This window comes from Ornithorhynchus anatinus, chromosome 5 (genome assembly GCF_004115215.2).
Source record: "Ornithorhynchus anatinus isolate Pmale09 chromosome 5, mOrnAna1.pri.v4, whole genome shotgun sequence".
In the NCBI taxonomy this organism is placed as follows: Eukaryota; Metazoa; Chordata; class Mammalia; order Monotremata; family Ornithorhynchidae; genus Ornithorhynchus; species Ornithorhynchus anatinus.
Genome location: NC_041732.1, coordinates 13,454,517 through 13,480,914, shown reverse-complemented (window position 1 = coordinate 13,480,914; position 26,398 = coordinate 13,454,517). Strand labels below are relative to the sequence as shown.

The 26,398-nt window shown below is 56.4% G+C and overlaps 1 protein-coding gene across 1 annotated transcript; it reads right to left on the bottom strand.

Moving 5' to 3' along the window:
* Positions 1-1,503: 1,503 nt before the first annotated feature.
* MAN2C1 (mannosidase alpha class 2C member 1) lies at positions 1,504-20,799 on the bottom strand. Its single transcript, XM_029066047.1, has 23 exons — positions 20,648-20,799; positions 13,752-13,877; positions 13,123-13,245; positions 11,856-11,926; positions 11,239-11,416; positions 10,707-10,896; positions 9,876-9,982; positions 9,521-9,631; positions 9,092-9,184; positions 8,801-8,917; positions 8,296-8,391; positions 8,018-8,163; positions 7,293-7,416; positions 6,908-7,029; positions 6,429-6,514; positions 5,733-5,906; positions 5,382-5,470; positions 4,826-4,920; positions 4,200-4,304; positions 3,749-3,905; positions 2,879-3,022; positions 2,343-2,468; positions 1,504-1,558 (listed from the first exon to the last, which is right to left on the bottom strand). The coding sequence occupies exons 1-23, from the start codon at positions 20,753-20,755 to the stop codon at positions 1,544-1,546; spliced, it is 2,703 nt and encodes a 900-aa protein (XP_028921880.1). The 5' UTR covers positions 20,756-20,799; the 3' UTR covers positions 1,504-1,543.
* Between the last annotated feature and the right edge of the window lie 5,599 nt (positions 20,800-26,398).

The following is a 26,398-nucleotide window of genomic DNA, read 5'->3' as shown; positions in this document are numbered from 1 at the left end:
CTTCCCTCCCGAACCCGGTCCTCTCCCAGACTTCTCTATCACCGTGGATGGCACGACCATTCTTCCGGTCTCTCGGGCCCGCAATCTCGTGTCATCCTGACTCGTCTCTCTCGTTCACCCCACGCATCCTATCCGTTACCGAGACCTGCCGGTTTCACCTCTACAATATCGCCAAGATCCGCCCTTTCCTCTCCCACCCAAACGGCTACCTTACTGTTACGGGCTCTCATTATATCCCGGCTAGACTACTGTGTCGGCCTTCTTCTCTGACCTCCCTTCTCCTCTCTCGCCCCGCTCCAGGTCTATTCTTCACTCCGCTGCCCGGCTCATCTTCCTGCAGAAACGATCTGGGCATGTCACTCCCCTTCTTAAACAACTCCAGTGGTTGCCTATCGACCTCCGCTCCAAACAAAAACTCCTCACTCTAGGCTCCGAGGCTCTCCATCACCTTGCCCCTCCTACCTCTCCTCCCTTCTCTCTTTCTACCGCCCACCCCGCACGCTCCGCTCCTCTGCCGCCCACCTCCTCACCATCCCTCGGTCTCGCCTATCCCACCGTCGACCCCTGGGTCACGTCCTCCCGCGGTCCCGGAACGCCCTCCCTCCTCACCTCCGCCAAACTGATTCTCTTTCCCTCTTCAAAACCCTACTTAAAACTCACCTCCTCCAAGAGGCGTTCCCAGACTGAGCTCCTCTTCTCCCTCTACTCCCTCTGCCATCCCCCCTTTACCTCTCCCGCAGCTAAGCCTCAATTTTCCCCTTTTCCCTCTGCTCCTCCACCTCTCCCTTCCCATCCCCACAGCACTGTACTCGTCCGCTCAACTGTATATATTTTCGTTACCCTATTTATTTTGTTAATGAATTGTACATTGCCTTGATTCTATTTAGTTGCCATTGTTTTTACGAGATGTTCTTCCCCTTGACTCTGTTTATTGCCATCGTTCTTGTCTGTCCGTCTCCCCCGATTAGACTGTAAGCCCGTCAAACGGCAGGGACTGTCTCTATCTGTTGCCGACTTGTTCATCCCAAGCGCTTAGTACAGTGCTCTGCACATAGTAAGCGCTCAATAAATACCTAATTTGAATGAATGAATGAAGTGAACTTGCCAGTTTGATGGGTCTCCAGCACCACGGCGGGCGAAGGAGAGGGAGAAAGGCACCTCCAGGGCGGGCGGGGGTGGCCGCCCGGCCGGCGCCACGTACAGGGGAAGTGAGGGTTTGTAGGCCAGCCTGGATGACCCCGGCCCTCCTGGAATGGGAGGCCTGGATGGGGCGGATGACCCAGGCCAGGTGGAGAAGAGGCCCCGAGCCTGCCCCTGCCCGTGGTCCAGCTTGGGTCCTGGACCCAGCTGCCGCCTCGGAGCTCAGCAGCTCCCCGCCCCTCCTTCCCTGACTCCCTCCCTCCCCATGCAGGAACGAAGAGGTTCCCCCCCTCCACCCCCCCTCCCCCGGCCTGGGCCCTGGGCACTCACCTGGTGATGGGCATGGCTGCATAGGTACACTAGAATCGATACGGTGTCCCATGTCTGCTGTGGGGTCGGGGCTTTAGGTGCTCTCAGGCTGAGGGGGCAGGGAAAGGAGAGGGAGAGGGAGGGCAACTGTAGTCCTGTTCTTCGGGCCCAGGACCACTTCCCCTGCGGGGTCTTACCCCAGTCCCCAGGTCACTCGCCGAGGGCAACAGTGCCTTCAGGGGATGGAGTGAGGGAAGGAAAGGTAGCCTCCTTCTCTGTGCCCACGGAGACTCTCTGCCATCAGACTGGCTTAAACAAGCCTCTACAAAGCACAGGCTGAGCCCAGGGATCACTAAGACCTGCCTTGGCTGTAGCCAATTCAGCTGCTCTCGGTCCTTGGCCGGGTGGGGCCCCAGGGCACTGGACAGGCAGTGGTTCAGCGCAGTCCCAGAAGGCTGCCCCTTCCTCCCGCCTACCCAGGAGCTGGCTCTGGGCTGGCTGGAGACCATGTCAGGAAACACCCCTTCCTCCCTCCAGCCTCACAGCTGGGGAAGCCCATTCTTCAGCCTGGAAACAGTCTGACAAAGGGGGAAGACAGCAGCGATGTGTCAGCAGGAGCTGGGATCGTGGGCTTTAACGCTTGCCCAGCATCACTGTTGAGGGTAGTGCCTCCAAGTTAAGAAATGAGTTTGGCCCAAATGCCAATGCCCTCCCTCCCTGCCCAAAGTAGGCAGCTTCCTCAGAGCTCCTGTCCCGGACCCCCCTCCCTGGTTCCCTTCGGCCTTCTCCCCAGATAACAAGCCCCTCCTCCTTAGCTCGCCACCCGGGGCCAGCATACTCCCCCTCCCCGGCCCCCTTCTCGCCCGCCCCCGCGCCAGTCGGCCCTGACTCACAGAGAGAGGCTGAGGACATTGCGGCGGACGGAGGCCCCGTACTTGCAGTCGTTGAGCAGCGCCAGCCCAAAGCCGTGCTCGGCCAGGTCCATCCAGCGGTGGGCCCACACCTCGGGTGGGAGAGACCTGGGCAGCTCAGTTTGGCCTCTCTATTCTGCTCCGACATTCCTGGCCCCGCTCCTCACATCCGCCAGCTCCCTTGCCCTTTCCCTTTCGCGCTCCTCCCCTCTCGCTGCTCTACTGGATTTCCATGATGGGGAGGGTCTTGGGGCCGCTCACCTTGTTGCGGGCTCGGGAGGTGGACAGGAGGGCAGGGATGGGGAGGAGAGTGGCACGGACTACTGACGCTGAAACGAGCCCAGTCCCAGAAGGTGCTGAAGTGCGTCAGGAGGTGTGGGGCAGGAGTGAGGAGATGGGGAGAAGGGGGCGCAGACCACCCTCCATGAGGCGAGCCCAGTGCCAGGAGGTTGTTGAAGTGTGCTGGGAGGAGTGGGGAAGAGGGCGGAAACAGGGAGGAGGGGACCCTGGCCACCCACCTCGAAGCGAGCCCAGTCCCAGGAGGTGTTGAAGTGTGTCGGCCTCTGCAGGTGCCCAAACTGGATCTCGTAGGTAGCCTGCGGGCTCCGTACCCACGCTGGAAACTCCACTTTCAGGAACTTGTGGGCCTCGTGCCAGTCCACCTGTAAGGCAGGATGCCCGGAGGAGCCTTAGGAACCCCCAGAGAGAGCCGGCCTCCTGACAGACAGCCTGGCCTGGAGCTGGGGTACATGGCAGATGGTCCTGGTCCCCCCGGCCTCAACACACACACCAACTGGACATGCCCGCCCTGAGCCCCTCAGCTGCCCGGGGCTCTGCGGGCCCATCCTACTGGCTACAGGCCCATTCTGGTTGGGAGCACCGTGGGCCCAGCCCTGGGGCTTCTGGCTCAGCTCAGAGCCGGCACTAGCCGAGCATTGGGAGCCTCCAAGGGCTCTGGGTGCCCTTAGCTGGGGAAACTGAGGTACCAGGAAGCAGGGACTTGTGGCTAGGCCAGGGTAGATAGTGTTCTGTCGAGAGGCGGGGCCTGGCCAGGCCAACACAAAGGTGGGAGGTTCAAGCTGGATCAGGACCCCCCCTCGACTTCCCCTCTTTGGGGCCTATTTTAGCCAGGGTGGGGGGAAATTGGAGGGCAGATGGAGGTTGGCATTTCTCCGGCTCCTCTGGAATACCCCCGCCCCCCTCGCCATCCCCAAAACAAGTCGGGCTGCGGCCACATCTCGGAATGTGAAACCCGTGGCCGTTTCTCCCTGGGCCCAAACCCAGGCCGACCCTGTGTGATGCGGAGATGGGGCTCTGGTCAGGCAGGGGGTTGGAGGCTGGGGATGGGGCTGCGGCTCTGCCCCCCGCCCCGGCCCCCCCTGCGGTACCTGCGTCTGGAAGCGGACGTAGGGGCACCTGGCGTCCAGCACCACCTCCTGGGTGATGACACTCCTCTCGCTGAGCCTCAGGGAGAAGCTGACGCTGCCCCGCAGCCCCCCGGGGCTCTCCACCTTCAGGGGCTGGGCCAATTGAGTCACTGGTTTCCTGCATTGGTGGGGGGAGAGGGGAGAGTGGGAAGGAAGGGGGGAGGAGGGATTTAACACTAGAAGAGGGGAGCTCCCAAGGGCTGCTGAGAGAGCACCACTAAGCCTGCCCTGTGGTCCTTCCACAGTAGCAGCCTCCAAACAGAGGCCGGCTCCACCAATCGTAAGCCAAATCTGCCCTCCCTCCAGTCCCATGTAATCCAGGGGAGTGGAGGCTGGGTGGAGGGAGAGTCATCCTCCTGTACTTCCCATCCAGTCCTCCAGTCCCTCCTCTGAGCCAGGCCCTCCTTCCTACCGGGTCTCCAGGTGATAATCCATCACGTCCCAGGCGTCCCAGTACAAGGGCACATCATCGAACAGCACAAACTGGTTGGCCAGGCCACCCTCGGGCAGGGTCTCTCTGGAAGGGTCCGGGAAGGAGGGGGTCAGGGAGCAGGGATGGAGGGCCCAGGGAGCCCAGGAACCGAGGGCTGGGGAGCTGGGGGACAGCGGGATGGAGTCTGGGGGACAGTGGCTGGTGGGGTTGCCAGGGCAGACTAAACTGGATCTGAAATTAGAAGGGTGCTAAGGATGGAGAGTGCCGGGAAGGGGAAGGGAGGGAGAGGGAGATCCAGGCCAGACCAGGGCCAGGAAGCTCTCCCACTCCTCGCCCTCCCCTCCCAGGGGCCCTCCAGAATGCCCCAGAGCTGACCCCACAGTGGGGTAAGGCGGGGGAGACACCGGCCCGATGGCAAAGCCACAGAAGCAACTTCTCTCAGGGGACTCTGTTCCTGTCCCATAGGATACCCACCCCGATCTATACCGCGCCGAGAGGAGGCTGGGCCCCAGAACCACAAGCCCCGGGGTAGGTGGGTGGGGAGGAGGGGAGCCGGGGGGGGGGGACACGACCCAGGGGTGACAGGCCCCCGGGGAGGCAGGGACCTCTTCGACGCCTCCAAAACCAAGGACGTGACACGTCCTGTGCGGTCCAGGCACACGCAGATAATGCCGTTCTCCATCCTCACGGAACCGTCAGCCTGGAGAAGGGAAGGGAGCAGGACAGACGGGACGAACCCTGCGTTCTCTTCTGGCATTCAGTAGAGTGCTCCGCACACCGTAAGCACCTAATAAATACCGTTACTATTACACACAGCTGACGCTGGGCAGGGCAAGGGGGAGGCTCAGCTCAGGAGCCTGGTACCATCGGCAGCAGCTGAACTGAGGTGGGGGTTGGGGGATTGGGGTGGGGGAAGCCAGACTCCCGACCACTTTCCGCTCCAAGTAGCCAGAGCCCCCGGACCCCTTCCGGGCCCTGGAAGAGATTCCCCTAGGATGTATGGGTCAATGCCCCCACTGCTCACAAAAGGCACTCCGGGACCAATTCCCGGCCGTGCTAGCATCCCCGACCCTTTCCACCCCAATGCCACTAGGCCAGAGGAGAAGCAGAGGCCATAGGGGCGGAGGGTCTCTCACCGGTCCCCAGAGGGGAGACGCTCACCTTGGGCACCACGCGGACAGACCAGGGAGACGGGCAGGGGCCGGGATCCGGGACAGGAGCATAGCCCAGACTGGGTGCCTTCACCAGCGCTGGCCGGAGGAGAGGGGAGAGGAGGGTCCAGTGGCTGGGACGGATTTCTCGCTGCCCGGACCCGGCTCCAGGGTTAGGGGGCTGGGTCAGGGTGCAGCTGAAGTTGGGGGTGAAGTGAGGGCGTCCCCCCTTCCCCTCCCAGCACCGGCCCCCTCAGCCCCCAACCCTTACGCCGGATCATAGTTGGCTCTGGGAGAGCCGGGAAGACCTCAGGCGGGCAGCGCTCAGGAAAGCAGTGCTTGGGTGGTAGCGCTCACATACCCAGACGTTCCGTTCCACCAGGCTCCGGCAAGGACACCACCTCGGTCCGCTCCCAGGGCAGCGTGTTGAGGACGAGGAGGTTCTGGGCCGGGGCCCGGTCTCCGTCCCCGGGGCCTGGCCCACACAGGGACTGCACCGCAGCCCCCAGGAGGCCAGAGCTGCTCTGGCGGATCTCTGCAGGGGGAGACAGCCAGTCTCAGCGGGGAGGAGACGGTGAGTCTCTATGAGGGGATGATGGAGAGTCTTGTAGGGAAAGTCGGTGAATCTCTGTGGGGGAGATGGGAGGAGGGGACTTGGAGTCTCAGAGGAGGTGAGGAATGCCCACTGAGCCAGGGAAATCCTGGGGAAGCCACGTGGCCAGGAGCCAAAGAGAAGACCGGAGGACACCCTCAGATCCCTAAAACCTGGCCAGAGATCATACGGCTCATCCCCCAGCCTCCGGGCGGTCTGCATTTTGACTGCCCCGGGGTTGGAGGGGATGGGGACGGAGAGGGGGTGGGTCTCTGTGAGTCTCCAAAATCTCCAAATCAACAGAGTCCAGGCACCCTGAATCCCCAGTCCAGCCAGCTGGGCCCCAGCCCCTGGCATTCCCCCTTCTCGTCTCTGCCCTCTGACTCGAGGGCGGGATGTCACGGGAGGCCCATTGCACCGGGGAGAGAATAGGCTTCCTGTCCCGCAACCCTCCCCAGCGCCCACCTGCATAGAACTCCAGGGCATCCTCCACCACCCGCTGGATGCAGCTGCCGGGCACCACATCATGGAACTGATTCAGAAGGAGCAGCCTAGCGTCCACCGGCCAGGAGGCAAAGGGTCAGAGGGGGAGAGGTGGCGAGGAAGGCTGCGGGGCCCAGACCCCCCAGAGGACCAGAGGACAGCCGGCTCCCTCCTGCGACCCAGAGGCTCCGGCTTCTGCCTCCAACCCGGAAGGTGTGGGCTCCCCGCTCCAGACTGGAAGGCATTGGGTCCTCCCACCCTGTGATCAGGAAAGCACGCAGGCAGTGACCCCTGCTCGGTCTGGCCGGGGCCTGGTTGGGGCCCAGTTTCTGAGTCAGCCTGGCGGCAGCCAGATGAACACTGCACTGATGACGGGGGAAGACGGGCGGGTTCGGCCCGACTCAGATCCGGTTTCTATGGGCCAGCGGCGGCGGGCAAGGCCACGGGAGGGACTACTTTACCGCCAGAGTCGCTGCAGCTCCGCGGAAGGATACTGGAAGGAGTTATCCCGCGCCAGGGCTAGACAGCTGAGGACCTCGACGTCGTGCAGGATCTGCTCACTCTCCCGGTTTCTCTTCTTGAGCTGTGCCCGGGATTGATGGGGTGGGGAGGAGCTGGGTGAGGATGGACCGGAGGGATCCCTTCCCACCACGCCCACGGCTCGGCCGAGTCTGAGGTGAAGGGGCGACATCTGAACCGCAGCCCCGGCCCACCCCAAGCCCTCGGTCCCTCGCTCCCGAGCCCCTCTCCTAGCGGTTGCCAGATCCCCACGGTGCTCCGGCCTCCCACAGGGTCAGAGGGTCCGCGGCCCCCTCCTCACAGCACCCCCCGGCCTCTGCCGCGGACCTGGGCCTGGGTCGTGTAGGTGCCGTTGTGCAGTTCCAGAAACAGCTCCCCGACCCAGGTGCACAGCTGCCCCGAATCCCGCTCCAACTCCGCAAACAGGTGCTCCGGGTTGGAGAGCTGCACCCTGTGGATAATAATAATTATGGTATTTGTTAAGCGCTTACTATGTGCGCTTGTTCTAAGCCCTGGGTTAGGTGCAAGGTAATTGGATTGGACACAGTCTGTCCCACACCGGGCTCACAGTTTTAATCCCCATTTTACAGAGGAGGGAACTGAGGCCCAGAGAAGTAAAGTGACTTGCCCAAGGTCATACAGCCAACAAGTGGCGGACCTGGGATTAGAATCCGGGACCTTCTAACTCCCAGGCCCGTGCTCTCTCCACTCGGCCATACCGTTTCACCCGCGGTAGGGCCAAGGTTGAGGGTCAGGGCGAAGGCCGGGGCCAGAGCGAGGGTCAGGAGCCAGGCCACAGCGAAGGCCTGGGGCCAGTGTTAGGAGGGAGGATGAGAGGCTCCATCCTGGGCTCTCTCCTCCAATCACTTCACACACAGGAGGGCTCCCAGACTCTCGTCCCTCTCCCGTTTCCTGGAGTGGGCAGGGAGGATGCGACGCAGGTCCTAGAGATGCCCCCCTCCCGCCCCCATCCCCTGCCATCCCTGCAGGCCCCGGGAGCCCAAGCCCCAGCCCGGTGGTTCCTGCCCTAATGTCTCCCCAGCCCCTCCAACCTGGGCAGGCCGTCTGTGTCCTTGATCCGCTCCAGCCGATCCAGCATGGTCTGCGTGGGACCGCCGCCCCCATCCCCAAACCCAAACAGGAAGGCGCTGTGGTTCACCCGCCCCTTATCTTTGTTGTTCTTCAGGGTTTTCAGCACCTGGGGGAAGCACCCGCTGGATCCCAGCTCCCCCCACCCCCAGCCCTCCCTCCCTGCCACAGTGTTACCCGGAGGCCGCCCCCACCCCGAGCCACAGCACTCCGTGCCCCCGGACACCACCGCCTGACTCACCTCCTCCACGCGGCCCTCCATCCCGTACGAGTCCCCGGGGGGGAAGTGCGCCAGCACCCGAGAGCCATCCAGTCCTTCCCAGAAAAATGTGTGATGCTGCCGGGCAGAGAGGGTGGAATAGGCAGAAAGGGCAGAGTGGACAGAGTGGGGAGAGCAAAGCGGTGTCATGGAGCAGGGGTATGTGGGGAAAGAGAAAACAGGCCTCAGTCCCTCCCACCCTGGGAGCCCGTGGGCACTCTGGGCCTCTCCCGGGGGAGAGGTCCAAGGTCCCGGATGCCAGGAAGCCCCAACCCGGGTTGGAGGACTGGCCCTGGAACAAATGGGCCAGAGGGTTTATGGCATTGAGATGCCTTTCACCCAGAGCATCTGCTCCTCCACAGGCTGAGAGGGGAGCATCCCGGGTCCCCCTAAAATGAGGCACACATATGTCAGCCCCCCGGTCCTCCCCTGGCTGGAGCGAGTCCCGGCTCCCCCGGTCCCCTCTCACCACCCGACTCCGGCTTACGGGGAAGGAGTTGACCAGGCTCCAGCTGAGCTTCTGCGTGAGGAAGCGGTGGATGCCACAACCGCTCATGATCTGGGGGAGCTGGGCCGAGTAGCCGAAAGTGTCGGGCAACCAGAACTGGGCGAGGGGGAGAAGGGACCGGGGGTGAATCCTGGCGAACCCCTCCTGAGGCTTCCCAGAGCCCAGGCCTGTGGCACTGCGTCCCGGTGGTGCTGCATCCCGATGGCCATGCCCGCACCCAGGGCCACCCAGGGTGGGAGGAGAGAGAGCGCGCGGTGGCGGAGAACCCACCTCTGAGCACATCCTTCCAAACTCCTGCTGGAAGAAGGCCTGGCCCTGCAGGAACTGGCGCACCATGGCTTCCCCGCTGGGCAGGTTCCCGTCCTGGGGGAGAACCATTCCCTCTGAGCCCCACCGGGGTGGACGGAGCAAAAGAGGCCGACGACAGCCAGGGCCAGGGAACCTGAGCCCATCCCTCACGGATAAACTCGGTCGGTCCCCAAGCGCCCCTGGCCGAGGGCCTGCCCCACATGGAAAGGGCGCCTGGGCACCCCGGATAGACCCGAGGAAGGAGGGGGTTAGTCAACAACCAGATGTTTGCTGAGAGGACAGCGGTGGGACTTGGATCTGTGGGGAGGAACGGAGAGCAGGAGGGGTAAGGGATTTGGATAAAAGGTAAAGATGAGATGATGGTGCTGCCAGGAGGTGCCAGTCTCTTACCATCTCTACCCAGGTGCCCCCGACGAGCACAAACTGGCCCCGTTGCACATGCTCCTGGATCTGGCTGTAGAGCCCTGGGTACGCGCTCTTCACCCAGGCCAACTGCTGAGCCTGCAGGGGGGATGGGGTGGGAGCCGGGCCGGGCCACGGCCTCTCAGGGCAGATAGGCACCCACGGAGTGAGGTTGGGTCCTTGTCCCCTCTCCGGCATCGCTTTCAGAGGAGCTAAAGACACCTCAGCGGGGTGGACCTGGGCCATCTGCTGGGAGGCCCTTCCTCCTCAAGGCCAGGAGCCCAGGCCGGGTGGAGCCCAGAGCATCAGTTCCCAGCAGCCCCATGGCAGCCCGGGGACCCACCTGGGAGCAGGTGAATGTGAACTCTGGGTTCTTCTCCATGAGCCGGATGACGGTTGCCCAGCTGCGGGCACATTTCCCAATCGTCTCCTCGTAGGGCCAGAGCCAGGCTAGAGGGCAGAGGGGAGGACCGGGGGAAGGATGAAAAGTGCCACCAGCCCCAGCCCGCTCCGGGCCCCCAGCCCAAGTCAGCGTCCTCACAGTAAGTTCCGCCGGGGGCGGCGGGATCCCCCTGGGCAGACAGTTTGGGGGAGTCACATGCTGGTGGACTGTCAGTCCCCTTCCCGGGGCCAAGGCTAAACTCTGGCCTTCATTGGCCACAAAGCGGCCCTCAAGAGTCACCAACCCGAAGCTTCTCCGTCCCTCTCTACTCCCACTCTGCACCCGCACCCCTTGAGCTAGGCCCAGGGAACAAGTGTCCATCCATCCTGGACACAGGACACGTGGCCCCTCCGGCCAGCCATCTGCCTGCCCACCTGCCCTGGCTTCAAGGGCTTTCGGAGGTCGTCTGGTCTATTCCCTTCCTCCAGACCCAACCTAAGACATCCCAGGCAAGTGGGAATTTCTCCTGTTTAGGGACTCCAACCTCCCAGGGAAGGGTCTCTTTCCTCAAGTTTGCGTTCTAGGCTCTCCTAAAACGTCCTGCTCCAGGTTCTCCGGCCGCCCCCGTCCCACCCTGTAGGTTCCCCTGGAGGAGGGGAGGGAGAGGATAAAACGGCTAAGGTGCTTCAGGGTGGGTACCGTTGGCTAACGGGTCCAGCGTCTCCTGGCCTGTCCCCACGGCCGCTCCCAAGAGCAGGGGGAGGCAGAAGAGGGGCCAAGCGTTACCCGTACCTGAGTCGATGTGGCAGTGCCCCATGGCGTGGATGGTGTGCTGGCTGTCCCCGTTGCGCTGATGGAAGACGGCTTTGGCCAGGGAGCGGGCCTCGGCCCAGGTGTCCGGTTCTGACGGGCGGCACACGTTGACCATTTGGTTGGCGGCGTAGAGGGCCTGGAAGCCGCGCTGGCTGTCCTCCCCAAGGAACTGTGCGGGGAGGCCGTGGTCATGGGGGCTCGGGCTCGGCAGCCCCAGGCCGCTCCGGGCATCCACCGCAGCCACATGGCTGACTCAGGGGAGCCAGATTCCTCTAGGGAGGAGGGAAGATCGGGGAGGGAGGAGGACTTGCCAACGTTTAGGCTGTGACAGTGAAGGTGTCACTCGCCCAAGAGCTCCTGCTGATGGAAGGGGGGAACCCGGCCTCAGATCAGGCAAAAGCGATCACCCTGGGCCCCAGGAAGGCCCAGGTCCCAAACCCCCCAAGCTCCCTGACGCAGATGGCCACGGGCCTCTGGGTCCCAGAGGCAGGGGCGCGACTCCGGTGGGTACCTTGGCCATGTCCATCAGTGTCTCCAGATCCACCAGGAGCTCATGGACTTCCCGCTGGAATACAGCCAGCTGGGCCCGGCTCACGGCAAACTTCTTGTGGCGGTCCGGGGGCTGGATCATGCTGCCCTGCCCATCCCCACAGAGCCCGCTGCAGGCCATTTCCACGTACAAGGTCAGGCTGGAGGGTTGGAGAGGAGGGCCCAGGACCAGAGATTCAGTTGCTAAGAGGGGAGGATTCGGGGCAGGGGGCAGGCCCCAGGAGAGGAGGATTCAGGGCCAGAGACTCAGATGGCCAGCGGGGGGAGGGTCTGGGACCAGAGGCTCAGACACAAGGGGGTTGGGGGCAGGTATCCAGCTGGGGCATGGGACTCACGGGATCATGCCCCCCTCAGTCCTTACAGCCATCTGACCACCTGCCCCTGCCATTGCCAGGACCCAAAGACCCGCCCAGCCCCCACAAGTTCATGATTGGCCACACCCCCTCCCCTAGTCCACCCCCGCTTGGCAGTCTCCCAACTCTGGAGATCGTGTTCCCACCTGGTCAGGACCCAAAGCCCCACCACGTCCCATGCAGCCAGACCGCCCCCCAGCCTGCCTCTGCTCGGCAGGCCCCCCACCTCTGGGGATCATGCTCCCCAAGCCGGTCCGTCAGGATGTAGCTGGTCTTCTCGCCCGTCTTGGACAAACCCTGGAGGAGAAACCCAGGTCTGAATGCTGCAAACTTCCCGGCAGGGCAGAGAGAGTCTAGGGGTTCTCGGCCTTCAGGGACCCTCACTCTCTGTCATTCCAGCTCCTGATCTTGGGGTTGGGGAACAGGAGGTCGCTCAGAGGCTCCCCGTTACTGTGGGAGCCGCCGATGGCTGGGGGAGAGTGTGGGTCAGGCTTCTGGGGCACTTCCCAAACCACGAAATGCAGCGCATTGCCCACAGTGGGCGTTCAATAAATACCTTAACTACTGCTGCTACCTACAACTACTGCTGGTATGACTACTTCTACTGCACATTTCGTTAACAGCCAAGCAAGATGGGGGAGAGAAGGAGCGAGGAAGAACCAGGGAGGAGAGAGAAAGGGGATGGGGAGAAAAGAAGGGGAGGAAATGGGATGAGGAGACGTAAGAAGAAGAGGGGGGGAGGAGGAAAGAAGAGGAAGAGGAGGAGGATGAGGGAAGAGGAAAAGAAAGAAGAGGAAAAGGAGGAATAGGAGGAGAAAAAGGAGGAGGAAGAAGAGGAGGAGGGAGAAGAGAAGGAGGAGGAAGAAGAGGAGGAGGGAGAAGAGAAGGGGGAGGAAAAGGAGGAGGAGGAGGAAGCGAGAACAAGTGCACTCCATTGCTCCCTAGGCCGTTGAGTCGGCTAGTGGGACACTGCCAACTTGGTGAAGTTCCCTGGAGCATTTCCCTTAGGCAGCGTGCAGCTGCCAAATTGCCTTTACTGGCCTGTTGCTGGGGCAAGGAAAGCCTGATCCCAGAAAGGGAAGTGGCCTGGCAGCAAAGCAGGAGTACACACTATGGTGGAGGGGGTCCCCCTAATGAAGGGAAAGGGAAGTCACAAGGTCGGGGGTGCCCATCTGGGGGATGGGAGACACCCAGAGAAGGAGACTGGGTGGGATTGGGAATATGCAACTCTAATTAGTATCTGCATTTGGGACCTTCAGTCTTGCTGCCTTTGGGAGCTGAAAAGCTCTCTCCACCTTCAGATTTGAGGCTGGAAGGCTCAGGCCCACAGGTCTTTAGCTTAGGCTTCCCAGGGGGAGAAACGGGGGTGCTGCCCTAGGGCCCATAGAAGGCTTAGGCACAAAAGGGACCCTGCAAGCCCTCAGTCTTCCCAGAGCCACCTGAGGAGACCAAACGTTCAGGACGTGCCAGAGAAGAGGGCTGGGCTCTCCCACCTGCACCGGCTGCCCGTCCCGCCACACCAGGGCCTCTCCATCACTCTCCCAGCGCAGGTGAACTTCCTGGCCCACCCAGGCTTGGGCACGTTCAGCTCCACCCGGAACCAACAGCTGTACCACCTACGACAGACACAAACATTTCTCCTAGGGAGCGACGATCCAGGGAATGGTGTCCCCAGGGAGTGGTGGCCCCTGACCCGCTGGCCAATGGTCAGAGAGGCTACAGCAGGATGAAGTAGCAGCAGCAGAGAAGTCCAGATAGGGTCAGATAACTGCTCCTCTTCCTCTCCGTCTCCCCTCTTAACATGCTGCAGAGCCCAGAGGGAGGGCCCAGGTGTGCAGATCTCTGATGTACTAAGGTTCCACATTCACAAGTCTCTTCTGAAAACAGCTAAGCCCCCCACCCCCGGGCCCGACCAGAGAGCAGAGTCTCAGCCGCCACTCCCCCAAGCCAAGCTAAAGGCCCAGGCGCTTAGCTCTAGGCCAGCCAGCGAGACAGTGGACCGAGGCTGCCCACCTGGGACCCTCTCCTAACCTGCCCCTCTGCCTCTCTCAGGGCTAAGGCTTCTCCCCTCCCGCCCAGCAGGATGGACGATGCTGGGTGGGCACCTGTCTGGATTACTCACGTGGGGCCAAAGGAGTCGCCGACCTGGGCTGGGAGGAAGTCCTGCTGGATCGCCTGGCTGTAGGGGACTCGTTTCGAGGTCAGGAAGTAGGAGAGTGAGGCAACTGGGCAGCTGGCTGTGTATAATCTGAGATCACACACACACTTAGCTCAGGGACACCAGAGCCACACGGACACCGCCCACCCCACCGACCTGATGGCCCTGGCCCAGTTCCCAGGGACATTCTCCAGGTGGTCCTCTAGATTGCCAGCTCATTATAGACAGGCAATGTGTCTGCTAATTCTTTTGTACTGTGCTCTCCCATGCGGTTAGTCCAGTGCTTTGCACATAAAACGCCTTCAAAAAATACAACCGATTGAGTGACCGATTGATTGAGGTCATGGGTTCGATTCCTGGCTCTGCTACTTATCAGCTGTGTGACTGTGGGCAAGTGACTTCACTTCTCTGTGCCTCAGTTACCTCATCTGTAAAATGGGGATTAACTGTGAGCCTCGCGTGGGACAACCTGATTAGCCTGTATCTACCCCAGCGCTTAGAACAGTGCTCGGCACGTAGTAAGCGCTTAACAAATACCAACATATATATATATATAAAACATATATATTGATTGATCTGACGAGATGCTTTGGCAGAGCTCGCTAGTGGTGTTTGGCTCAGTCCTCACTCTCCCCACCTTGCCCTGGGCTTCCCTCCCTCCTCGTCCTCCCTTTTTCTTCAGTGTGTTTTCACGGGGAGGTAATGCTTCGATTGTGGAAGGGGGAGAGGTGAGAAGGGAAGGGAAGGCAGAATGGGCGGACAAGACATGCCAAGCTCCAGCGGGTGCCATCGTTACTTGAAATTGCTTGAGAATTGGCAGTTCTCCCTAACCCCTCATCCCCTCTCTGTGAGCCCCATGTGGGATAGGGTCCATGTCTGACCTGATTAACTTGTATCTACCCCAGCGCTTAAACAGTGCTTGACACACAGTAAGCGCTTAACAGACAGCATAATAACAATGATGATGATGATCATTAGGGATCATAAGGGATGGTTTGGGGTTAAGGAGAAGACCCCAGAGCTGACAAGCTGGACTTCACCTCTGCCCCTGACCCAGATTCCCCGTAGCTGCCCCGGTTACCACTCGGCCTGGAAAAGACCTCAGAAACCATCAAGCCCACCCTCCTTCCTCCAAGCAGGAAGAAAGCCTAAGTCTGGCTCCCTCCCTGTCATTCATTCACTCATTCATTCATTCATTCATTCATTAGTATTTATTGAGCGCTTACTATGTGCAGAGCACTGTACTAAGCGCTTGGGATGAACAAGTTGGCAACAGATAGAGACAGTCCCTGCTGTTTGACGGGCTTACAGTCTAATCGGGGGAGACGGACAGACGAGAACAATGGCAATAAACAGCGTCAAGGGGAAGAACATCTCGTAAAAACAATGGCAACTAAATAGAATCAAGGCGATGTACAATTCATTAACAAAATAAATAGGGTAACGAAAATATATACAGTTGAGCGGACGAGTACAGTGTTGTGGGGATAATAATAATAATAATGTTGGTATTTGTTAAGCGCTTACTATGTGCCGAGCACTGTTCTAAGCGCTGGGGTAGACACAGGGGAATCAGGTTGTCCCACGTGGGACTCACAGTCTTAATCCCCATTTTACAGATGAAGTAACTGAGGCACCGAGAAGTTAAGTGACTTGCCCAAAGTCACACAGCTGGGAAGGGAGAGGTGGAGGAGCAGAGGGAAAAGGGGAAAATGAGGCTTTAGCTGCGGAGAGGTAAAGGGGGGATCAGAGGGAGTAGAGGGGAAGAGGAGCTCAGTCTGGGAACGCCTCTTGGAGGAGGTGATTTTTAAGTAGGGTTTTGAAGAGGGAAAGAGAATCAGTTTGGGCGGGATTCACGTAGGCAATGCAGGCAGGGCAGGAGGGAGAGGAGGGAGGGCGTTCCAGGACGCGCGACGTAGCGGGAGGACGTGACCCAGGGGTCGACGGCGGATAGGCGAGACCGAGGACGGTGAGGAGGTGGGCGGCAGAGGAGCGGAGCGTGCGGGTGGGCGGTAGAAAGAGAGAAGGGGGAGAGGTAGGAAGGGGCAAGGTGATGGAGAGCCTCGAAGCCTAGAGTGAGGAGTTTTTGTTTGGAGCGGAGGTTGATAGGCAACCACTGCAGGTGTTTAAGAAGGGGAGTGACATGCCCAGATCGTTTCTGCAGGAAGATGAGCCGGGCAGCGGAGTGAAGAATAGACCGGAGCGGGGCGAGAGAGGAGGAAGGGAGGTCAGAGAGAAGGCTGACATAGTAGTCTAGCCGGGATATAACGAGAACGCCTGTCCGCTCTTGACGTGGTAACAGAATGGCCGGCACAGTTTTCCTTGGTTCCTTTTCCACCAGAGACAGGACCGGGGCAGGGCACAGTTGATGCTGACCGGTGGCCATGACCTAGGACTCGGTTTCCTCCTCACAGGCCCAAAGTCAGGTTGTCTGGTCTTGTTAAGTATCCAGAGGGGATTTTACACAATTCATTCGTGCAACAGCATTATACTGAGACACAAGAACAGAAACCCTGAAAGGGACATTATTACAGTCACGATGTATTTAGTTTGGTGAAAGCCTTTATTTTTATTCCAGAAAAAAACTATAACTCTGGGGCCAGGAGATGTTAGTGTTTATGGTATTTGTTAATAATAATAATGGTATTTGTTAAGAGTTTACTATGTGCCAAGCACTGTTCTAAGCACTGGGGTAGATACAAGGTAATCAGGTTGTCCCACGTGGTGGCTCAGTCAATCCCCATTTTACAGATGAGGCACAGAAAAGTAACTTGCCCAAGGTCACACAGCAGGCAAGTGGTTGGAGACGGAATTAGAACCCACTTCCTCTGACTCCCAAGCCCGTGCTCTTTCCACTAAGCAAAACTGCAGATGAGGGAACTGAGACACACAGAAGTTTAGTGGGTGCAATCTGTAATTTTATTTATTTATAATGTCTGTTTCCCTCTCTAGACTTTAAACTCGTGATGGGCAGGGAATGCATCTGTTATAGTGTGCTCTCCCAAGAGTTTAGTACAGTGCTCTGCACACAGTAAGTACTCAATAAATACGATTACTGAGTGGAAGTGGCCGGGGCTGCCCAGAGAGGGGAGGGGACAGAGAGGGAGGGAGGGAGCTGGTTGGACCCACTGATTTCCCAGCAGGTGCACATGTTCATATCTACACCCACGAGCTCTTCTCATGGCAAAGTCCCGAGAAGCCACTTTTATCCCCAGTCTCTGGGTCCCTTCCAAGCTTCACCCTGTTTCCTCCTCTAGACTGTCAGCTCGTTGTGGTCAGGGAACACGTCTAATAGCTCTGCTGAGTTGTATCACATTCTCCCAAGAGCTTAGTAAAGTGCTCTGCACACAGTAAGTGCTCAATCAATACCATTGATGATGATGATGATAACGGAGATCTCCTGGGGCGGGTGAGCTGGGCCACGTCAAGGTGGAGTTCAGCCAGTAGTTAGCCAGTGGAGATAGCAGGGGCCGGGGCCTCAGGGAACCTAGGTTCTAATTCCTCTAATTCCCGCTCTACCACTTGCCCGGTGGATGACCTTGGGCGAGTCAATTAACTGCTCTGGGTCTCAATTTCCTTGTTTGTTAAATCAACATTGAATTCTCCCATCCCCTTAGCGGTGAGCCTCCCGAGGGCGGGCCTGGGTCTGATCTGATTCTCCAACCATATCGCGACCACATTAATATGGTCATTCATCCTCTACCACCTGGACTACTGCATCAGCCTCCTTGCCGATCTCCCAATCTCCTGTCTTTCCCCACTCCAGTCCGTACTTCACTCTGCGGCCCGGATCATCTTTCTACAGAAAGGTTCAGGACACGTCACCTGCTCCTCCAGTGGCTGCCCATCCACCTCTGCATCAAACAAAAAGTCCTCTCCGTTGGGTCAACAAGTCTCCATCGCCTTTTCCCCTCCTCCAATCTGATAGACAACCACTCTCCCCAATTTCAAAACCTTACCGAAGGTCCATCTCCTTCAAGAGGCCTTCCCAGCCTAAGCCCCACTTCTCTTCATCTCCTACTCCCTTCTGCGTCACCCTGAGTCGGTCCCCTTGCTCTTCCGAGCCTCAAAGCACGTATGCACGTATCTGTCATTTTATTTACCCCTTTACGCTCCCCCCCCCCCCAGCCCCAAAACACTTTATGTCCATATCTGTCATTTTATTTATCTCTTTGCTCTTTCCCCCTCCCAGCCCCAAAACATTTATGTCCATATCTGTCATTTTATTTATTTGTATTGATGTCCGTCTCCCCTCGTATAGACTGTGAGCTCGCTGGGGGCAGGGAATGTCACCGTTTGTACTTTCCCAAGCGCTCAGTAGAATGCTCTACACACTGTAAGCGCTCAGTAAATACAATTGAACGAATGGATGACTGAATTGTATCTACCCCAGGGCTTGGGACGGGCTACGTGCTTAAGCAAAACCATTATAGAGAAGCAGCGTGGCTCAGTGGAAAGAGCACGGGCTTTGGAGTCAGAAGTCATGAGTTCAAATCCCAGCTTTGCCACTTGTCAGCTGTGTGACTGTGGGCAAGTCACTTCATTTCTCTGTGCCTCAGTCACCTCATCTGTAAAATGGGGATTAAGACTGTGAGCCCCAAGTGGGACATCCTGATTCCCCTGTGTCTACCCCAGCGCTTAGAACAGTGCTCGGCACATATTAAGCGCTTAACAAATACCAACATTATTATTATAGCGTTTGGCACATAATAACCGCTTAACAAATGTCATAATTATTATTATTGTGGGGGGTTCAGGCTGGCCCACCAGACACCCCAGGGCCTTGGGAGCCCTCATGGGGGAGAAAAAGGGTGATGGGAAACAGGGGTGGGAGCGGGTGATACCTCAGTATTTGGGGCCTTTACCCCGTCTACAAAATAAATGCGAAAGACTTGCCCATGTTCGGATAAACATCATCGTCCATGTTCGGATGAACATCGGATAAACATCAAGGATCATCCCCTTGATTCTATTTATTGCTATTGTTCTTGTCTGTCCATCTCCCCCGATAAGACTGTAAGCCGGTCAATGGGCAGGGACTGTCTCTGTTACCGATTTGTACATTCCAAGCGCTTAGTACAGTGCTCTGTACATAGTAAGTGCTCAGTAAATACTATTGAATGAATGAATGAATGAATAAAGAGTGAGAAGCAGTGTGACCCAGTGGAAAGAGCCTAGGCTTATGGGAAGCACAGTGGCTAGTGGAAAGAGCACGGGCTTGGGAGTCAGAGGACACGGGTTCTAATCCCGGCTCTGCCACTTGTCCGCTGTGTGACCTAGGGCAAGCCGCTTAACTTCTCTGTGCCTCAGTTACATCATCTGTAAAATGGGAATTAAAAATGTGAGCCCCCGGTATCCACCCCAGTGCTTAGAACAGTGCTCAGCACACAGTAAGCGCTTAACAAATACCATCATTATTATTGGCAATCAGCGGCCATGGGTCTAATCCCAGCTCCGCCACTTGTCAGCCGGGTACTTTGGGCAAGTCATTTCTCTGGGCCTCGTTCCCTCACCTGGAAAATGGGGATGAAGACTGTGAGCCCCATGTGGGACAACCTCATTACTTTGTATCCCCCCCCAGCTCTTAGAACAGTGCTCGACACCTAGTAAGCGCTGAACAAATGCCATCATTATTATAAAGAGAAGCAGCCTGGCTCTGTGGAAAGAGCCCGGGAGTCAGAGATCATGGGTTCGAATCCTGGCTCTGCCACTTGCCAACTGGGTGACTCTGGGCAAGTCACTTCAACGTGGCTCAGTGGAAGAGCCCGGGCTTGGGAGTCAGAGTCATGGGTTTGAATCGCGGCTCTGTCACTTGTCACTATGTGACTGTGAGCAAGTCACTTCACTTCTCTGTGCCTCAGTTCCCTCATCTGTAAAAATGGGATGAAGACTGTGAGCCCCACATGGGACAACCTCATTGACCTTGTAGCTATCCAGCCGTTAGCACAGTGCTTGCCACCATAGTAAGCGCTTAACAAAATGCCATCATTATTATTCTTCTCTGTGCTTCAGTTCCCTCATCTGTAAAATGGGGATGGAGACTGTGAGCCCCACGTGGGACAACCTCATGACCTTGAATCTCCCCCAGCGCTTAGAACAGAGCTCGACACATAGTAAGCGCTTAACAAGTACCAACATTATTATTATTATTCTCTGTGCCTCAGTTCCCTCATCTGTAAAATGGGGATGGAGACTGTGAGCCCCACGTGGGACAACCTCATGACCTGTATTCCTCCCCAGTGCTTAGACCAGAGCTCGACACATAGTAAGCGCTTAACAAGGACCAACATTATTATTATTCTCTGTGCCTCAGTTCCCTCATCTGTAAAATGGGGATGAAGACGGTGAGCCCCACGTGGGACAACCTCATGACCTTGTATTCCTCCCCTGCACTTAGAACAGAGCTCGACACATAAGCACTTAACAAATACCAACATTATTATTCTTCTTCTCTGTGCCTCAGTTCCCTCATCTGTAAACGGGGGAGGAGGACGGTGAGCCCCACGTGGGACAACCTCACGACCTCGTATTGCCCCCCCAGCGCTTAGAACAGAGCTCGACACAGAGTAAGCGCTCAACAAATGTCATCCTGTTTAGAAAGAGAGGCGGCTCCATTGGGGCCACGTGAGCCCGAGGGGCGGAGGAGGGGTCCTGGAGGGCGGAGGAGGGGTCCTGGAGGGCGGAGGGAGCCGCTTTCCCTGGGGGGCAAGTTAGGCCAAGAGGCCCGGAGTTTGGTCAGGCCCCGGAGGCCTCTGGGAAAGCGGGGCCGAGGGCCGCCGAGGCCGCTTGGGTTTCCCGACCGGAAGGGAAGATGGCGGCGACGGACCACCCGCCGCCCGGGCCCTCGCCGCGGCCCCCACCTGCCGCGGAGGTTGCAGTCCGTGAAATACAGCGGGGAAATGAATTTCTCCACCCGTTCCAGCGTGGTGCGCCGGTGCTTTCAACACCACAGCCGGGGCCGCCGCCATCGTCCGCCCGCTCCCTTCGCCGCGGGAGGGAGAGCGGTCCTTCCGCTTAGGCGGTCCGGGTGGGAACGCGGCTCCGCAAGACTGGTTCCCCCCTCCCTCCCTCCCGCCCCGGGCAAAGCGTCGACCCGCCGTTCCCTCGGGCCTGCGAGGCAGGCTGCGCACTCTGAATGTTTTCAGTGGCGTGGAATTCTCCCTATATAAAGTTCTCCCCAATTCTTGCCACTGCTGTTGATGGTGATAATAGTAATAATAATGTTGGTATTTAATAATAGTAATGTCGGTATTTGTTAAGCGCTTACTCTGTGCAGAGCACTGTTCTAAGCGCTGGGTTGACACAGGGTCATTAGGATGCCCCTCGTGAGGCTCAGTCTTCATCCCATTTTACAGATGAGGGAACTGAGGCACAGAGAAGTGAAGTGACTTGCCCACAGTCCAATGTTGGTATTTATTAATAATAATAATAATAATGTTGGTATTTGTTAAGCGCTTGCTATGTGCAGAGCACTGTTCTAAGCGCTGGGGTTGACACAGGGTCATTCAGGTTGCCCTCGTGAGGCTCACAGTCTTCATCCCCACTTTACAGATGAGGGAACTGAGGCACAGAGAAGTGAAGTGACTTGCCCACAGTCTAATGTTGGTATTTATTAATAATAATAATGTTGGTATTTGTTAAGTGCTACTATGTGCAGAACAATGTTCTAAGCACTGGGGGGTAGATACAGGGTCATCAGGTTGCCCACATGAGGCTGACAGTTAATCCCCATTTTACAGATGTCACTGAGGCACAGAGAAGTCAAGTGACTTGCCCACAGTCACACAGCTGACTAGAGGCAGAGCCAGAATTCGAACCCATGACCTCTGACTCCCAAGCCCAGGCTCTTTCCACTGAGCCACGCTGCTTCAATGTGCAGAGCACTGTCCTAAGCGCTGGGTAGATACAGGGTCATCGGGGTTGTCCCATGTGAGGCTCACAGTCTTCATCCTCATTTTACAGATGAGGGAACTGAGGCCCAGAGAAGTGAAGTGACTGGGCCCACAGTCACACAGCTGACAGGTGGCGGAGTGAGGATTAAACCCATGACCTCTGACTCCCAAGCCCCGGCTCTTTCCACTGAGCCACAGTGCTTGTCTGATCATGATAATGATCAGATCAGGGCCCAGACCCGCCCACATGAGGGTCACGTTTAAAGGAAAGGGAGAATTCAATGTTGATTGAACAAACAAGGAAAGGCAGACCCGAGGAAGGTAAGTGGCTAGCCCAAGATCGTCCAGCAGGTAAGTGGTAGAGCGGGGGATTAGAACCCAGGTTCCCTGGGCTCCCTGCTCTCTCCATTAGCTGAACTCCACACCTTGAGGTGGCTTGGCTCACCCTGCCCTAGGAGATCCCCTTCATCATCATCGTCATTATCAGTGGTATTTATTGAGCATTTACTGTGGCAGTACCTTGAACTAAGCCTTGGAAGAGTATTTATATTAATAATGGCATTTGTTAAGCACTTACCCTGAGCCAGGCATTGAATTAAGGGCCGGGGTGAATACAAGCCAATTGAGTTGGACACAGTCCCTGTCCCACGTGGGACTCACAGTCTGGCATCCCCATTTACAGATGAGGCCCAGTGAAGTGACTTGCCCAAGGTCACACGGCAGTCAAGTTGTGGAGGAGGGATTGGAATCCCCACTTCAAAGCCTTATCGAAGCCTCATCTCCTCAAGAGGCCTTCCCTGACTGAATAGAGCTCCTTATCTTCCCTCCCAAACCCTGTCCTCTCCGGGACTTTCCCATGACTGTAGACGGCACCACCATCCTTCCCGTCTCAGAAGCCCCTTGGCTTTTTCCTCGGTTGGGATCCTGACTCGCTCTTATTCAACCCACAAAACCAATCCGTCCCCAAACCTTCTCAACATGGCCAAGATCCGCCCTTTCCTCTCCATCCAAACTGCTACCATATTAGTGCAGTCACTCATCCTATCCTGACTGGGTTACTGCATCAGCCTCCTTTCTGATCTCCCAACCTCCCGTCTCTCCCCACTAAATTGTATACTTCGCTCTGCTGCCCGGATTATCTTTCTACAGAAAGGCTCTGGGCATGTCAGTCCCCTCCTCAAAAATCTCCAGTGGTTGCCTGTCAACCTTCTTATCAAGCAAAAACTCCTCACTCTTGGCTTCAAAGCTGTCCATCCCCTTGTCCCCTCCTACCTCACCTCCCTTCTCTCCTATAACCCAGTCGGCAAACTTTGCTCCTCTGGTGCTAACCTGTCTCACCACAGACCCCTGGCCCACGTCCTACCTCTACCCTCCCCTCCTCAAATCCTTAGAACAGTGCTCAACACATAGTTATGCGTTTAACAAATACCATTAAAAAAATCCAACCAATTACTTTCCCCCTTTCAAAGCCTTATTGAAAGCACATCTCATCCAAAAGGCCTTCCCAGACTAAGCCCCACTTTTCCACATCTCCCCTCCCTTTGCTCTTCTCCCCTCACCCCACCTCACAGCACTTAGACTGCAAGCCCTCAAAGGGCAGGGACTGTCCCTGTTACCGATTTGTACATTCAAGCGCTTAGTACAGTGCTCTGCACATAGTAAGCACTCAATAAATACTATTGAATTGAATGAATCTGGATGTCTGTCTCTCCCTGCCCCCGAGACTGTGCGCTCGTTGTGGGGCAGGGATTGTCTCTCTTTATTGCTGTACAGTACTTTCCCAAGCGCTTAGTACAGTGCTGTGCACACAGTAAGTACTCAATAAATACAATTGAATAAATAATTTTATTTATATTAACATCTGTAAGCTAGCTGTGGGGAGGGAATGTCTGCTTATTGTTATATTGTATTCTCCCAAGTGCTTACAATGTTCTGCACACAGTAAGTGCTCGATATATAGGAACAAATTGAAGATGATTTCCATTTTTCACACGAGGGAGCCTGGGAAACTGAGGCATAGAATAGAGAAGTGCCTTTTCCAACATTCCAGGCCTCAGCAGGGCCAAAGCTTGGAACTTAGGTGTCACCTTCTGGGCCAGTAACCTTTCAGTGAGCTTAAATTGCCTCTCGAACCCCATGATGTGGCTCAGGCTGGGGCGCTAATCCTCCTCCTGTCCCTGATTCTCATGCTGTCCAGAAAGTGGCCACCGATAGCTTCCTTTATCAAAAGCTTTCAGAAAGGGAAAGAGAATAAAATAAAAACGTTAAGACACACCATCCTTATCGAACACCAGCTCCCAGAGGGCTTTCCGCTAATTTCGTAGGCAGAAAGGGAGGATCCAGAAATAGGCTCATACAGACCACTCCAACCACCACCAGATTTTTCAGAGGCCAAGAATTTGTGGATTATCTACTTTTAATAATTATTAAAAACAAAAATAAGTTTTTGTAATGCATTTAGAATGTGCCAAAACTCTAGGGCAGGTTCTAGATTATCAGGGTTTCTAGACTCTAAGCTCCTTGTGGGCAGGGAGTTGCCTCCCAACTATCACAGTTGTCTACCAACTGTGTTGTCCACTTCCAAGCGCTTAGTACAGTGTTTTGCACGTAGTAAGTGCTGAATAAATACCATTGGTTGATTGGTTCGGAAACAGTCCCGTCCCACGTGGGGCTCAGCTCATCATAAATTCTCCTCTTTCCTGCTCTCAGCCTTTTGGCCTTTTCATTGCTTAAGAAGAGGTGGAAGTGAAGAGGTGACAATCAGCTAATTATCAGCCTTGTGAGTATCTTGGGGTGGAGGCCTGTAGGGTGGAACAGGATGAAACTATGGCCTAAAATGAGTTTTAGAGGCTATATGTGGGATTCTTTTATCCGCGATCCCACCACGCCCACTGATAATTGGCTCTCCTTCTACCCAGGTCTATAACTTCTGGGTCCTGGTGAAAGTCCCTCTCCATAATAGGGCAGTTTTGCTCAGAGAAATAGCCGGTCTGGTTCTAGAGAAAACATCTTTAAAGTGGTAGCTGAGTAAGGCCGGGAGAATGACACGGGTTGCATAGATCACCTTTGCTATCGTAACTGAATCATTTTACTATCTTTAGTTAGAATTGCAACTGTCGGGCATTAACCGAGAGCTCAGCTTCCTTCATACCTCTTCTCTTCTCCTTTGACGTGAATGTGACTCGGCTCTGCTACTTTTAAAAGCCAAGAAGTGCAATACGCTGTCCATCAAACGCGCTGTAACAAATCTGCAAATCACCACTCGATTCTGGTGTTCTGTATTAATGCCTTGCCACCAGGGAGCACTTCGGCTCACCAGCTGCAGGGAAGGAACGACAACATCCCCCTTATCACCTTCTTCCTTCCTCGGAGGGGACGGCGGCCTAGCTTTGAACCACTGCCTTGTAGCGACAGAGAACTTCGGATCCAAGAGGCTTCAAAGCATTTGAACTCAGACATCCTTCTACTTACTAGCTGTATGCTGTGGGAAGGAGAAACACCCCCCCCACCCCCTTTTGTACATAAGGAGAAGGAATCTAGTGATCTCCTCCACCAGGGTAGAATTAAGCGACAAGCACAGAATACTAAAATGGAACAGAGAGGCAGCCTGGCCTAGCAGAAAGAGCACGGATGTGGGACCAGAGGACCTTGGTTTCTAATTCCGGCCCCACCACCTGTCTGCTGTGTGACCTTGGGTGAGTCACTTAACTTCTCTATGGCTTCATTTCCTCATGTAAAATGGGGATTCGATACCCATTGTCCCTTCCCCTTAGACCGTGAGTCCCATGTGGGGCGGGGACTGTGCCCAAACCGATTATCTTGTATCCATCCCAGTGCTCAGTACAGTGCCTGGCATGTAGGAAGCACTTCAGAAGCGTTTAAAAGAAAACAAAAACCAAAAAGCACGTTTCCCCCCCGCAAAATGTATATGACCGGGTTCCAGGCGCTGCTGAACTAGAAGTGGCTATTCCCAAATCCAGGCTCATCCTTTGGCAGGTTCTCTTCCGGGGAATTGCCAACTCCATCGTACTCTCCCAAGTGCTTAATACCATGCCGCGGTTACAGTTGGCACCCAATCAATACCACTGATGGGTTGGTGAGGGGAAACAAGGATTCCCAGGGACCGCAATAAAAAGTGTGCTTTGCTTTATTACTCTCCAATAAAATGGATAAACCAAACCTCCCCCCTATGGAAATGCAATCTGAGTTCCGCGGCTAAAGACCTGAGCCGTGTTAGTATTCTTCCGGGGGATCCGAGTTCTCTCCCTGGCTTTTTATATAAGGGTGGCCTTGGGCAGCTCTATTACCAGCTCTGCTCCACAGGGAAGGAGAGAGAACTGGTTACCCTGAACCAACCACCATTACTGTACCTCTTGAGGCCCGGGGGGTGGATCTGGGGTTGGGATGGGGCCGGGCTGGTAAAGTTTCTCTTTATTTACAAGGGCTATTTAAGTTACATTTCCTTCTTATTTCTTTTTGTTCCACAAACATAATGGCACTCCCTCCTAAAGAAAACGGCAGTTTTTCTGGTTTCTTCTGAAGTCTGATCCTAAAAGAACGTGGCAGGCTCCCTCCTTTAAAAAAACAAAAAACCAACAACAAAAAAAACTTTGGCCGCTGTTTAATGGAAATGACCCTTTTGAACCGGAGACATTATTAGCTTTTAGTTTCTTCTTTCACTTCACCCATGAAGGAAAACAAGGCAGAGCTTAGGCTTTT

Coding starts and splice junctions, on each gene's coding strand:
- MAN2C1 (XM_029066047.1), bottom strand. CDS start 20,755: ATGGCGGCGGCCCCGGCTGTGGTGTTGAAAGCACCGGCGCACCACGCT. Junction 11,417..11,855: donor GGGGAGCATGATCCCCAGAG/GTGGGGGGCCTG, acceptor CCAACCCTCCAG/CCTGACCTTGTACGTGGAAA. Junction 2,469..2,878: donor GGGACTGGGCTCGCTTCGAG/GTGGGTGGCCAG, acceptor TGAGCTGCCCAG/GTCTCTCCCACCCGAGGTGT.